The sequence below is a fragment of the Eptatretus burgeri genome, chromosome 13, assembly GCF_056783735.1.
Source record: "Eptatretus burgeri isolate ZD-2024b chromosome 13, Ebu_testis_v1, whole genome shotgun sequence".
Lineage (NCBI taxonomy): Eukaryota > Metazoa > Chordata > Myxini > Myxiniformes > Myxinidae > Eptatretus > Eptatretus burgeri.
The window spans coordinates 11,726,839-11,741,027 of NC_140973.1; the positions used below are offsets into that span (position 1 = coordinate 11,726,839).

The 14,189-nt window shown below is 44.2% G+C and overlaps 1 protein-coding gene across 1 annotated transcript in view; it reads right to left on the reverse strand.

Annotated features, from left to right (window-relative positions):
* Positions 1-279: 279 nt before the first annotated feature.
* Positions 280-14,189, reverse strand: part of ARHGEF3 (Rho guanine nucleotide exchange factor 3) — a 68,135-nt gene continuing 54,225 nt past the window's right edge. Inside the window, exons 4-12 of the mRNA XM_085851137.1 lie at positions 12,131-12,238; positions 10,331-10,501; positions 10,135-10,197; positions 9,920-10,016; positions 9,022-9,098; positions 7,081-7,338; positions 6,816-6,986; positions 6,519-6,708; positions 280-1,466 (exon numbers count right to left, since the gene is read on the reverse strand). Coding sequence (XP_085707263.1) covers positions 1,036-1,466; positions 6,519-6,708; positions 6,816-6,986; positions 7,081-7,338; positions 9,022-9,098; positions 9,920-10,016; positions 10,135-10,197; positions 10,331-10,501; positions 12,131-12,238 — 1,566 coding nt within the window. The 3' untranslated portion in view covers positions 280-1,035. The remainder of the gene's footprint in view (positions 1,467-6,518; positions 6,709-6,815; positions 6,987-7,080; positions 7,339-9,021; positions 9,099-9,919; positions 10,017-10,134; positions 10,198-10,330; positions 10,502-12,130; positions 12,239-14,189) is intronic.

Consider the following 14,189-nt stretch of genomic DNA (forward strand, 5'->3'; position numbering starts at 1 on the left):
ATTACTCTGATAGGCATGAACTGGCCTGGGTTACAAAGCTTCCACAAACAGTTTAACGCACGAGTCATCTCCACAAATGGAATACATGCGATCCTCGGAGAGGAAGTAATTACCGAAAAGTGGGAAAGATGCCTCAAAAGATTGACTTCCATGGTTTTTTTGGAGGTTTTTTTTTTTGTGAAACATATTTCAGACGGCATGGTATCGTAAACATGCCTCCCATTAGATGAGTGCCCTTTCCAAAAAACATGTAAAAAATAAAATTAAAATCCCACCTGCTTCAAGCTTAGTGTGTAAGTTTATTTTCAATCAAAACTAGAGGTTGCTAAACCCCAAATAAAAATATCTACCTTGAGCTATCATGAATGGAAATGATCAGAGCAAAGTAGTGAAACTACAATTAGTGCTTTACTTACCCTACAATATTAACCACAAAATGATGAGACTGAAAAGAAAATAAAAAAATAATAAAAACCGAGTGCTTTATCAACACCACAGGACCATCATTCCATAAAGCTTTTCCCAGGTTATTCCTTCAATTTCTCATTTACCAATCATTCGTCAAACCCAAGTGCCTTTTTTTCTTTTTTAAGAGTTGAGTTCTGCGGGTAACACTGTCGGGCAGGGTCGGTACAGTGAAAATCCCAGGGCCTGGTGTGCACAAACAAATCGCAATTTGGGCCGCACGAGCCACAAGCATGTCCTTCGACGCAATTCAAATGAGCCAACAGCTTTTCAATCCGCGTTCGACTCGACACCAGTACGTCACAGAGCTGCACACGCATCGAATTAAACAAATATACACACGGACATCACTCGTGGGCAACTTGAACGCCACAGCGTTTGTGGTTTTGATCATGTAAAGATTTAAGACGCATCACATCACCACCAACAACTGGTAAGTAAAAATGTTCGTGACTTTTTTTTTTCTTATATACACAAACCCCTTGGGAACAAAACAAATAGGACCTGAGCAGAACCAATACAAAGTGCATGCATATTTCGGCCCACAAGAGGACTGGGGTGTACAGTAGTTCACACACAGGCCTCAAGCTCAGGGGATGCAACCGGTGGGATCCACGGGGTCAGAGTAACATCCTCATCGCACACGTAAAACTCCTCTCCGCTTGATAATGTGGGGGAAGCACATCTGCTCATTTGCTGTGGCGCATCATCGCAGCGTCTTGCCTCCTCCACCTCCTCCACCCCTCCAACCTCAAATGTTACAGGCTTTTGGAGCGGTGACTTTGCTTGTGGGGTCGGGGGAGTAAAGATGGGGGAAAGAGGTGGGCGGTGAAATGAGCGTGCCGCCGGCTGTGGGGTGGGACAGTCCTGGGGCGAGAGAGCCGCCATCGCATTGCGTATTGAGTTTAACCACTGCTGCTTGCTGTAAGAGTCTCGTGCCTGCAGTGAGTGCGAGTGCCCCTTGCACAGGTCGTTTACGCCAACACGGAAGATGTTCTTGGCTGTGGGTCAGAGTCCAAGTTAGCAAAAGGCAATATTGTACACTTTCAACAACCACACACACCAGGGGCCATCTATTTATTATGTATGCACAGAGGAGCGAGTAAGGTGTTCAATCCAGTGCATACGTGTGAATCACAATCATCATCCAAACATACCATTGTATTTGGTGCTTTGTCTGACCAAAGCTTTCGCAATCTGAGAGGAAATGCTCTGGCATTGCGACATTACATTGCGAAGACGGTTCAAATGTGTTTCATAATGTGTGGGGGAGGTTTGCACCCAATGGTGGAGGCCAAAGCTTCTGCCATATTTGCATGCATCGACATGAATAAATGTCAGTGTGTGTGTGTGTGTGTGTCCTCCATAACGCAAAAACCATAAAACCTAGCAGCCTGAAACTTTGCTTGCATACGAAGGGAACTCCAAGGAAGTGTAAGAGTGAAAATTGGGTGTTTGGGTTAATTGAATCACCCCTTTTGAAGATAATTAATGGCCTTATTTAATTATATCCTTAATCAGGTGATTCTCTGCCATCTCACTTTCAAGGCTCTTCAGGTGTATCCTGGGAGGCCTCACTGGGGTCTGAAGCTGCCATGTTTTTGGCCTGCTCAACCATGTCTTGACTTGGAACATAAAGTTTTTTTTTTTTGTTTTTCCCCCCACTTTCTTCACTCATTATCAAATACCTATTCAAGTCAGCCTGCCCAAGACCCGAGAATATGCTTTAAAAAAGTTTTGATGGCATCGCTTGTTGATTTTTGGCCAATGGGTTCAAATGCAAGACCATACCATGGGGTCTCAGAATCATCCGGTGGCCAACCTGATTTTTGATCTTCAAGGTCAAAATTTTCAAGGTCAAAGGTCAGATGGGTGCAAAAAAAAATTTCCCCCAAAAAATGTCGAGAATAATGTGTTCTATCATTTAAAAGCCTTAAAGAACCAAAAAAAAACATAACGGTAATTTCAGTATTTTACCATTTGACTAAATTTATAGGAAAACTTGAAGAAATCTGAACCAAAAACGTCGAATATCTCCATAATGGTTGAAATGACAGAAAACGCATGAAAGGTCTTTACAAACAAGTTTCAAATACAGTGTAGACCGCTTATTAGAATCACTTCGGGCCGGCCTGGTTTGATTCTTATAAGCGGTCGATTCTTATAGGCGATCGAGGCGTACACCAGTCAGAAATCATAATGCCGATGGTTGGGATTGTTGATAACGTGTGAAGGATGATGAAACCCTACGTCTTGAGTTCTAGGTCACGTGTATTGGGTAAAAGGGCTCAAGCCTCATTTTGCTCTGGGCCCCTACCCTTCCCTCCTTGACTGCACCGTTGCTGTCTTTTACTGCTGGTCGGTCACTTTGCTGAAGGCAACACAATTCCTGGCCTGCTCAAGCAACTGCTTATTTCGTCTTCTGATTTTAGCTAACGCACAGAAAAATCCAATTCTCACCTTTTCTTCTGCAAGAGCGTCGTAAGCTGCCAGCAGTTGCTTTTTGTCACAGATGGACATTGCTTTTCGCTTCTTACCCGTCGAGGATATAATTTTTAGCGATAAACCGAACCTAACACACTTTTATACACGAGAAAATGACGGTGGATTTTCCAGAAAGTGTTAGTTTTGTTTGATGAACCAAAAGATGAGAAGTTCTCCCAAAAATGCAATGCTGTCAGTCCTTACTGAAGGAATGGAACTTGCAGAAGAGATTTCAATTTCTCAGGCAAGAACGTGCTACCTTATCGATGGTCATGCCCTGGTCCAAGCATTGGGTGAGCCACCTAACTGCCAGACATTCGATGAGTATGGTAAAGTGTACACGAAATCAGTATTCAGGCATTTCTCTGAAACCACATCCCGGATAGACGTAGTATTTGATCGTTATCAGAAAACTTCAATAAAGTCTGGTACTCGAGAAAAGCGTGCAGGAAAAAAATCAAACCGATTCGGAAGGTTATCAACCGTGGGGATTTAAGATTTCCAAAGCAATGGAACAGTTTCAGAGCTTCGATAGAAAACAGAGGACGTGGCTAACTTTCTGAGTCAAAAGCTTGTTGAACATGGAAAGGCTGGCCAGGAGGTTGTTGTGGGAGGTATTGAAGAAGGGGCACCGTCTTCAGTCCGTAGCCAGGTTGTAAACCTTAAAGCAAATCACGAGGAGGTGGACACATGTCTCATTTTGCACGCACTGGAGGCCATAAGCTGTGGATATGAAAGGATCGTTGTACAATGCAGGGATACAGATGTCCTCCTCCTGCTCCTTTTTTACCTTGGAGACCAGTCAGCAGATGTGTGGATGAAGAGTGGAACAAGAAAATCAACCAAACTCTACCACATAAATGCCAGAGCACAGACCTTTCCTTGAAATGTGATAAGTAATATCCTAGGTTTCCATTCCCTGACTGGATGCGACACTGTGTCATCATATGCGGGCAACGGAAAGAAGACATGTTGGCAGGTGTACGTACAGCATCCGGAACTTCTGCATGGTGTTGGGCGAGATGGAGCTATTGCTGATATTGAACAGTTTGTGTGTCGTGTCTACAAAACTCCAAGTTTTACCAAAGGATGTGACACTGCCAGGCTTGAAGTATTTCAGAAAGGCAAAAAAGCACTAGAAATGCTCCCACCAACAACAGATGCATTGGAACTTCACTTGAAAAGAGCAAATTTCCAAACAAAGGTGTGGCTTCAAGCAGACAAGACTGAGATGGAACTTCCCACGCCAGCATCTACTGGGGCATGGAAGGAAAATGATGATGGCCAGTTACAGGTGGTGTGGATAAGAAAACCCTCCGTACCTCAGTTGTCAAGCATTGATATATTGCGGGTGTAAAACACAGTAAGTGCCGTACATCTGCGTGTGGGTGCAATGGGTCAAAACAGGGGTGCATGCCCGTTTGTGCATGCTATGAAAATGGATGTCTAAATCCACATTCAATATAGCTCTAATCTTCAATGTCATAATATGTGGTTACATAAGCCAGTTTTCAGGTTTTTAATAATTCTTAATCTCATTTAAAGCTGACGCGTAAGCTTAAAATGCTTGGGGCAGCTTAGGCTTACCTTTGAAATTTCTCCAAATGAATACAGCCAAAACACAATTTATTCTCGTTTTTGAACATTTCTTATCAGAATTACTTACCATGGTGAGTGAAATACAGCACTAGTACTGGACTGAAATGGTATCTTTTAGCACGATGGAATGTACGTCAATATTTCAAGGTCAGATGCAAGTAGCCTAAATCCTGGTGTTGGTGCAGTGGTTAGGGCAGCGGCTTGGGATCCAAAAGGTCCCGAGTTCAAGCCCCGTTGGGCCACTGAATTAATACACCAGGGGTTGACTCAGCCTGTCATCCTTCTGAGGTCGGCGAAATGAGTACCAGTGTACTGGGCCGGTGTATACCCCGGTTAAAATAGGTGTACCATATCCCTGTGTCGTAAGAGGCGACCAGGGTTGCGTCAGGAAGGGCATCTGGCGTAAAAACGTGCCAAATCACTATGCGGATCATACGGATGATCCGCTGTGGCGACCCCAAACGGGAGCAGCCGAAAGAAGAAGAAGAAGAAGAAGAAGAAGAAGAAGATGCAAGTAGCCTAAATCTGAAAATATACTCAAATAATGCAAAATGGGTGCATGTTGATGATCAAGGAGTTTGCCAACCAGAATCAGGGTATTTGAAACTGGTTTGTAAAGACTTTTCATGCGTTTTCTGTCATTTCAACCATTATGGAGATATTCGACGTTTTTGGTTCAGATTTCTTCATGTTTTCCTATAAATTTAGTCAATAAATGGTAAAATACGGAAATTACTGTTATGTTTTTTGGTTCTTAAAGGCTTTTAAATGATAGAACACATTATTCTGGCCATTTTTTGTGAAAAAAATTTGTTTGCACCCATCTGACCTTTGACCTTGAAAATTTGACCTTGAAGGTCAAAAATCGGGTTGGCCACCGGATGATTCTGAGACCCCATGGTATGGTCTTACATTTGAACCCATTGGCCAAAAATCAAGATATGCCATCAGTACTGTTTTCAAGGGTCTTGGCAGGCTGACTATTCATCATAGCTACAGATCCCTGGATGCATTGTATTGCTTATAAACGCCTGGAGACTCCAGCGTCCGTGGCTTCATTTCATTTCTGCCCTTGCCATAACCTCGAGAATCTCAACTAAGAAGAATTACAAAATTTAACTTCCAGATCTGAACTTAGCAGCAGTAACGACACTTAGGAAAAAGTAAGTTCATTTTTCCTATTTGGACAATGATTGGGCATTTCCAGGGGAATGGCTTTATCGACGGCAATTGGTAATCACTTGCCGAGCCAGGCATTCTGTTGGAGTGCTTGCTTCAGTGCTTAAATCACTTACCGAGCGCCCACAGTTGATAACTGTACAGTACTTGTCCCAATTTGGATGTGCAGTCGACAGTTACTACAAGGTAGAGGTACGTATACAGCACACACGGACGTGGTACATATGGGCAGACTTAGATCTGTATGAACTCTCTGCAGGTGTGTGGACATACCATGCCTGTTGCAGGAGCCGTGGTGGCAAAGTTTCATCCCTTATCTGATGGAGGTTCTTTCAGGTTTTCTTTGGTCCTTGTGCCTGTTTCTAAAGCATTTGGTTTTTGGATTTGCTTTACAAAGATTATATGTTTCTCCCAATACAGTGCAGCACCCTCCTCCCACACCTCTCTCACTCTTATCTGTCTGTCTGCCTCCGGGCACATCTGGGTGGCCTCTCTAGTATGACCGGTAGAAAATGGATTTCAGACATTATTTTTTTCATTCTTCATCGTTATTCTATGCAGAAGCATTTTGATGAGACAGTATGAATCTTAATGAACGCTCCACCGCATGTCTACCTTCCCTTCCCTCCTCCTCTCCTCATGCCCCTCCCTCCTTCCTGCTCCTCCTCCTCACTCTCCCACCTCTCAGTATTCCCATTAGCGAAGCGATGGTGTTTCCGAGTAATAAATAAATGGCCTTTGGTACAACACCGATCTTAGAAGGGCATTCTACATCGGCAGCATGATCTGACCTTTCTCGTTGCTACTGAAAGCCCCACGGAAGGAGCCACCAAACCGGACTTCACCATCCTGGAGGTCCTCCACAACAAGGTCGCGCAGAGGTAAGGGTTGTCGGTAGACCTGCAGGTATCTGTGTTCCCCAGCCCTCGCCACTGGGCGACTCAGCACGAGAACCTCACTGAACAGTAGCACGTAGAGTTTCTGTTTGAGAGGATGGGAATGTTTTGAATTGGTACCAAGACGTTTGGGTAATCATCTATTTTAACCACAATCAAAAGCACCAATTTTGAAAAGGTGGAAAGCTGTACCGTTCCACGGTTGTTGCGGAGTTCGCCGTGGCAGTGCAGCACACGGCAGTTGGCCAGGAGAGGCTCTCGCTGCCTCTCATCCAGAAAATCCAGCCTCTTGAGATAATGCCTGCACTCGGACTCGCCCGTGAGCTCATTCACTCGTGCAGCCACACCTTGCACGATATCAACCTGCAGACACATCAATCCGGCAGCCAGAATGACCTCGAACCTCATTTCTCCATTTAATTTCGTCTTTGCACCATTGAACATTCATGATGCCTACCGCATCTTCGAGAGGGAGACGATCCGAGTGATCCGCGGGTGTGTGCCGCAGGATCTCCCTAAGCAGCAAGGGATATTTTACAAGTCGGCTTCGGGGCACATCGAGGAAGCTCCAGAGCTCGAGCTTGCGACTGAATGGAGATTCCAGGCACCGTCGAAGAAAGTCGCCGACACGCGGGTCCTGCTTCTTACGGTCCAAAAGGGCTTTAGCTGCCACCTGGTTGCTGCAGTAAGTGCTGTATGCATGGAGGCAAGGAAGCTGGGAGGGAAGGGAAGTGGCGGAGGTCAAATGCCATATTAGAGCCGTTCATTCGCCAACGGCTTACATCGTAATCGCACTCATGTCATAAATACGAAGATCTGTTCATCTTTAATCGTGAAAATTGGGATTTTCAAAATTCGAGATGAATTTCAGAATCATTTTCTTCTTTTGACTAAATGGTATTAACTGTCTCGAAATATACGTTTATTTACTCCTCACCTAATACAATACCAAACTTCCTGCTTTCATTCATTAATGAGTCAACAATACATAAGCTGGGATTAACATGCATTTATAGCAAAAATAAATAAATAAATAAGTCGACAAAAAAAACTGACCTCCTCCTGCCCAGTGAGATCACCTAAATAACCTGCTAGGTTAAATTTATTAAGCTCGGATAAAACACAGCCATGATGGCCCAAATAGCCTGCTGCATCTAGTTCCTCATACAACGAAGCAAAATAATGCTACCGGGTGCCATTTTGTGAAATTTGAAGCTTGCGCATGGCATTTACAACAAGAAGGTATATACAGAATTGTGCTACTACATGGAAAACAGCATCATGGTTGCCATGGCAACCACTTTACATGACGAACGTATGTCGCGACACACCGTCTCCACAGTCTGTACCTATGTACCAGATATGAAACGTGAAAGTTGAAAACCTTTGGAGTTAGAGTGCGGACAGGGACGGACGGACGGACGGACGACCGGTATCACATAATATGCCCCGATATATATACGAGGTGTGTTCAAAAAGTATCCAACCTTAATTTTTCGTGCGTAAACAAATGAAGCTCGGGAGGCGTGGTTTGGTGCACGTATGTAGGTGATCTTAATTCATATGCGTGAATATTTTCCCGCCTGCAGAAGCTGTCAGTCGCCGACAGACCGCCGATGAGTGAGAAAGTGTAAGTGGCCCGTCGGATTTTCGTTTTTGACAAAATGACGGATCACTGTGGTCTCATCGCCAGTGATCACTGTGTTGAAGAAGTTGGGATCGCTGTTCACAGTCTCCAGCATGTCCTGTGCGATCTCCAAACGGAGTTGCTTCTGCTCGATCGTTAGCAGCTTTGGCACGAACTTCGCTGAGATTCTCCTTAAGCCCAAATCCTCAGTCACAATGGAATGAACGGATCCAATGCTGACGCCCGCCTCGTCTGCAAGTTCTCTGATCGTGATTCGACAATCCTGCATCAGCAGGGTCCTCACTTGGTGAATGACGATCTCATTTCGGGTTGTTGAGGGCCTACCAGAACGTGCTTCACTTTCCACTGATGTGCGACCATCTTTAAAGCGGTTGTACCACTCTTTTATCTGTGTGGTGCCCATTGCCTGGTTCCCGAAGGCCTGTTGAATCTTGCGGATCGTTTCCACTTGGGAATCTCCAAGCTTTACACAAAATTTGATGCAGTAGCGTTGTTCAAGTTTTTCCGTCATTTTGTCAAAAACGAAAATCCGACGGCGCTCACTTACACTTCCTCACTCATCGGCGGTCTGTCGGCGACTGACAGCTTCTGCAGGCGGGAAAATATTCACGCATACGGATGAGGATCGCCTACATACATGCACCAAACCGCGCCTCCCTAGCTTCATTTGTTTACGCACAAAAAATTAAGGTTGGATACTTTTTGAACACACCTCATATATCGGGCGTATAATAAAAAAGATAAACTCACCCAATCGACGAGGATTTGCCCAATGCTCTCGGTTGTTCCATCAGGTAGTCGAGCCTTGTGAAGTTGGCTCAGCAGAGCTGTTGACACACCGGGCAGGTTGAGGGGTTACTTGGCATTGCACAAAACTTGATGAATGCACGTGCTTTGTCATTGAACCGGCCGATCCACTTCATGGGGATCTATTCCAAGCAGGCCTTCTCCAACTCCCGACCCCAACTATATCCCAACCATGGAGGTACACAGCTTGCATGATCATAACTCACCATAGGAAGGAAACTTGAAATGGTACACCCAAGAAGTTCTAATTTCCCCTTCTTGCTCTCCCATGGAATTTGCTTCCAAAGAAATTAAGCTCGCTTGGGCTGGCAGGATAGCCGAGAGGCAAGCGCACATCTCTGATCTGTCTAGCCTGGGTTTGAATCCCGACCCAGCTTTCAACTGTCACCCAGTGTTTCACAGGCAGAGTAATTCATCAGTGTGTGCTCGTCCCTCGGATGGACGTTAAATCGGGCGTGCCATCTACCACAATGAGTTGGTGCATGCTAACGATCCCACGGTGTCCCTTGCGAAGAGGAGGTGAGCCATCACCGGGAACAAATTACAAATGCCTACACTGACCGACTGGGAGCACTGCATTAGTGGCACAGCTGCACCCACAACAATGCTCTGCATCTGAAAGAAGAAGAGCCTTGTCGGCAGTGTTCCGTCTGCAAAACGCTTCGCTTCATGACCACAGCAAAACATCATGAACCTCCGATGGAGTGTTACAAAGATGCGGCTTTTGAGAAATTAAGAGGCTAATGGTTTAGCCCCTCCCCCCACCCAGGTAAGATAAGTCAAACAATTTGAACGGAGGAAGAGATCAGTTACGCGTAGCATTGTGTTGTGCGAGACACACCTTCGTGCAATGGGATGAGCGACTCGAGCGCACCAAAGATCTCGTTCAGTTCCTCTTTGGACATGATGTTCAGCTTCAACATAGGATCGTGATAGGCCTGGAAGTGACAAGCACAACATTTAGGGGCATGCTATGGTGTTGGTGAGCAAGCACACAACATCCAATTGCAATGCCACAAAGCGCACACTTGGCTCTATCACCGGTGGAAAACGGACCTTTTTCGCTAACTTCAGGTCATCGATCAGATCGTGCTCTCCCTGGGCCAGTTCAAATATTGCCTGAAAGAGAAGCTCAGGTCAGGCACCTAACAAAAAATTGCCTTGGATCACCTAATTACCATGTAATTAACAAGAAAGATGCTCAAAGTTTGGTTTAAAAACAACCATCAGCATCCCAGAAATGCAATCCCACCTCCTGCCGCTTTATCTCCGTGCGTGAGAGTTCGTGATGGACTCCAGCCTTGTAGGTATCGCTCCAAAGGCGACTGAGGCGATGTCGGGGAGTTGTCGGCACTGACTGTTTGCTGTATGGCTTTGCAGCAGATGCGGGTCCTGGCCCGTCAGCACGGAGGCTGATCGATCTCTGCGAGAATTACCAAAATTACCAACATTACCAAGATCTGTATTGTCAAAAAAAAAGAGGGAACAGTGAGAGGTACAGGTTCAGGGGCATACAAGTGGAGGAGGAAGGTGAGGTCCAGATACATATGGGGAGCAGGAAGAGGTAAATATACAGGTGTAGGGTGGGGTCGGTGAAGGTATATCGGGTGGAGGGAGTTCTGTACAAACCAAATTTCCTTATAAAATGAGTCCACAAGATCATTTTCGTGAAGTTACTTAGCATGCCGCTACACTCGTTTGGTGAGGAACGGACCGCACGTCGGGTCCATCTTTGGGAGGCTGAGAAATTTTGTATAACGTTTACACAGGAAAGAACTACAAAGGCGATGAAAGGCAAGTGGAGAGAATCTGAGAAATGCTTTCAACTTGTTGACACAACACTGAGATACAAAACACTGAGTTTAAACATCAGCAACTCCAACAACTCAGAAACAGAAACCGTGTGACACAATCAACCAGTTCTGGTATGATGGAATCGATACATTGTTTGGCAATTCCGTTGGCAAAAGAATAACGACGAACAAATGTCATACAAGAACGTGAAACGTAAACAACAACAACAATAATAAGTAAAGAAATAAATAAATCAATAAAACACAACCAACTTTTTTAAAAGCGAACAAGGTTGCAGAAACAAAGTTAAATTTAAAAAAGTGAAGATTAGACAGACCACCGCGTGTCATCACATCCCACACAAAGCCAGGTAAACACAACGAATGACATGATGGAAACCCCGATGTTTGACTCACCAAATTGTACAAAGCCGAGGAACGAGAATCGGAGCATTTCCAACCTCTCGTTTTGACGCATGTCAAGGTTGTCGGAGCTTCACTGACGGCCGCGATGAGTAAAACTGATCAGACAGGTCTTTATGAAGACGGCAAAGGTTGAAATCAGCGAAATGTCACCACCTCTGCACTTTGTATCTCAGCCCCGAGTTATACTGAGAGCTATATTAATTTGGAGATGTTACAAAGGGTTGGAAGGATAGCCGAGAGGTACGCACACTCGTCTCTAAGCTGTCCAGCCTGGGTTGGAACCCTGGCCCAGCTTTGAACTGTCATCCCGGTGTTTCACAGGCAGGGCATTTCATCAGTGTACGTGCCGTCCCTCGGATAGATGTGAAACGTGTGTCCCGTCTGCCAGCATTGTTGGTGGACGTTAAAGATCCCATGGTGTCCTTCACGAAGAGTAGCCGAGCTAGTTTCTCTAGCTTTAACAAATTCCAAATTTCTGCTTTAACCTACAGTCGGCACTGCATCAGTGGTACAGCAGCACTCCCAGCAAAAGATGCCATCTGCAGCCACGTGCTGCATGTGGAATAATAATAATAATACTCATCGATTATAAATTTAAATTATTTTTTCAAAAAATAAATAAGTCCGATTTGGTTCGCTCCTGCGAGGTTTGCATTTTATGTTCGGTTTACGTTCGCTCGGTTGTCACGCCCAAGACAGTTCACTCGGCAGACAAAACAAACCAAAAGAGGTCTCAACAGTCAAGAATACTTGCAGTCAATGTGAAAAAACAAACAAACAAACAATGAATACACAAGCACAAGCAACAGTTTGGAAGCAGTCGCGTGGCTTACCTGTAAGTTCTGACCAAAGCGTCGCACGTTCACACCTTTTACAGGTGTTATGAGGCTTGCGAGTGAAGCCACACGTGAAAGCGGCCGCACACGCTTACTGCTTGGCTCCTACAACATAAAAGAATAATGTATCAATTTATTAAATTATATTTATTCCAGAATAAATTGACAGACCTGGAGTCAAGTTCCAGATCCGGTAATATATATATATATATATATATATATATATATATATATATATATATATATATATATATATATATATTTTTTGGGGGGGGGGGGGATGTGTGCACTTGCAATGCCACAGTTGCCTCACAGGTCCTTTGTCATTGCAATCTGGATTTTTTTTTAACCCCTACTCCCCCTAACTCCTCCTTTTTGGGAGAATGTGTTCAATCACATTTCAAATGTCTTAAATGACACAAGTTCCTCAAATGTTCCTCTTCCCTCCCGGTCTTCAAACCAGCTGTTCACCACCATCTCTTATCTTCCCCCATCCAAAACCATGATCTTTTCTACCCCCGTTAATCCAACCCATACCCACCTCCTTCAAATTCCCTGCGGTGTCCATCTGGTTTACCCCGTGTATCCCACCCCATCCCTCTCCCTTCCACTGATCTAATGTTTGTTCCCCACTGTTTTGTGCTTCCCTCTCCTGCCCCTCTTGTTATACGCTCTGTGTGTTAGCTCTTATACCAGCCTCGACAACGCATACAAAAAATAAGACGACCATTAACTGGTTTAAATGTGAACATTGCACTTGGATTGGCAATCAACAGGCTCCATGCACTTGCACATTGGTGGCATAATGGTTAAAGGGTTAAAGGGTCTATTCTGAGTCTGGGATCACATGGAAAATATACAAGAGAATGGCAAACTAAAAGAGGAGGAAGTACAACCGGAACGAAACCAATGGACAAGACACCAGAGAATGGTTAGATGGCCTTCGGAGCAGTTATTCTCCACCTCGAATAGCTGTTCATTAAAAAAGGTCGATCAAATGACGTCCATGGATTACAATCCATTACTGTTGTTGATGAAATGAAGACCCCCCCCCCTCACCCGCTGAACCCATTCACATCTCAAGGACGACCAACGAAACCATCTCCATAGTAACAATGGAGCAATTCAGTCCATGAGACATCACTGACTCGAGGTGACACACCAGGAATTACCATCGACATATCATTTAACAGGCCAACACGACAAAGGATCCCAGTTGGATAACTCGTCATCTCATTAAGTGCTGTGCCACACTCGGGAGGTGTGATGATTCAAAAGAAAAACCTTTGTTACAAGTGCATCAGTGTCATGAAGAGGGTAATCCTCTCTTAAATGCAGATGAGTTTTCTCCATGTACTGGTGGCACAAATTACTTGAGGGCAAAAGGCTCAATAATCGAAGGTAAAAAAAAAATAGAAAAAAATAAATAAATATTGGAACCAAATTTGGGGTCGCATCATTAAGAGCAGTACATCAAAAGCTTTTGCACACCTGTAGACAATGACGCATCTTAAACATACTCGATACAGCAAATCAGTTCTGTGTCCTTAGAACCACAGTGCATGCAAAGGAGTTACATACATAGTGTATCCCAGCATACGGCTGCATTACATATGTCCTTATCGAAATAAGTGACAATTAATTGTGCAAATGTTTTGTTTAAAAAAAAAAAATTAAAAAACAACATATATATATATATATATATATATATATATATATATATATATATATATATATACACACATATATATATATATATATATATATATATATATATATATATATATATATATATATGTATATATATACACACATATATATATATATATATATATATATATATATATATATATGTTGTTGTTCATCTTTCGGCTGCTCCCGTTAGGGGTCGCCACAGCGGATCATCCGTTATGATCCGCATACTGATTTGGCACAGGTTTTACGCCGGATGCCCTTCCTGACGCAACCCTGGTCGCCTCTTACGACACAGGGATCAGGATTTGGGTTTCGCCATGATTCCGGGCTGCTCTGCACCCTGCCCAGTGCAGAGCCCCCG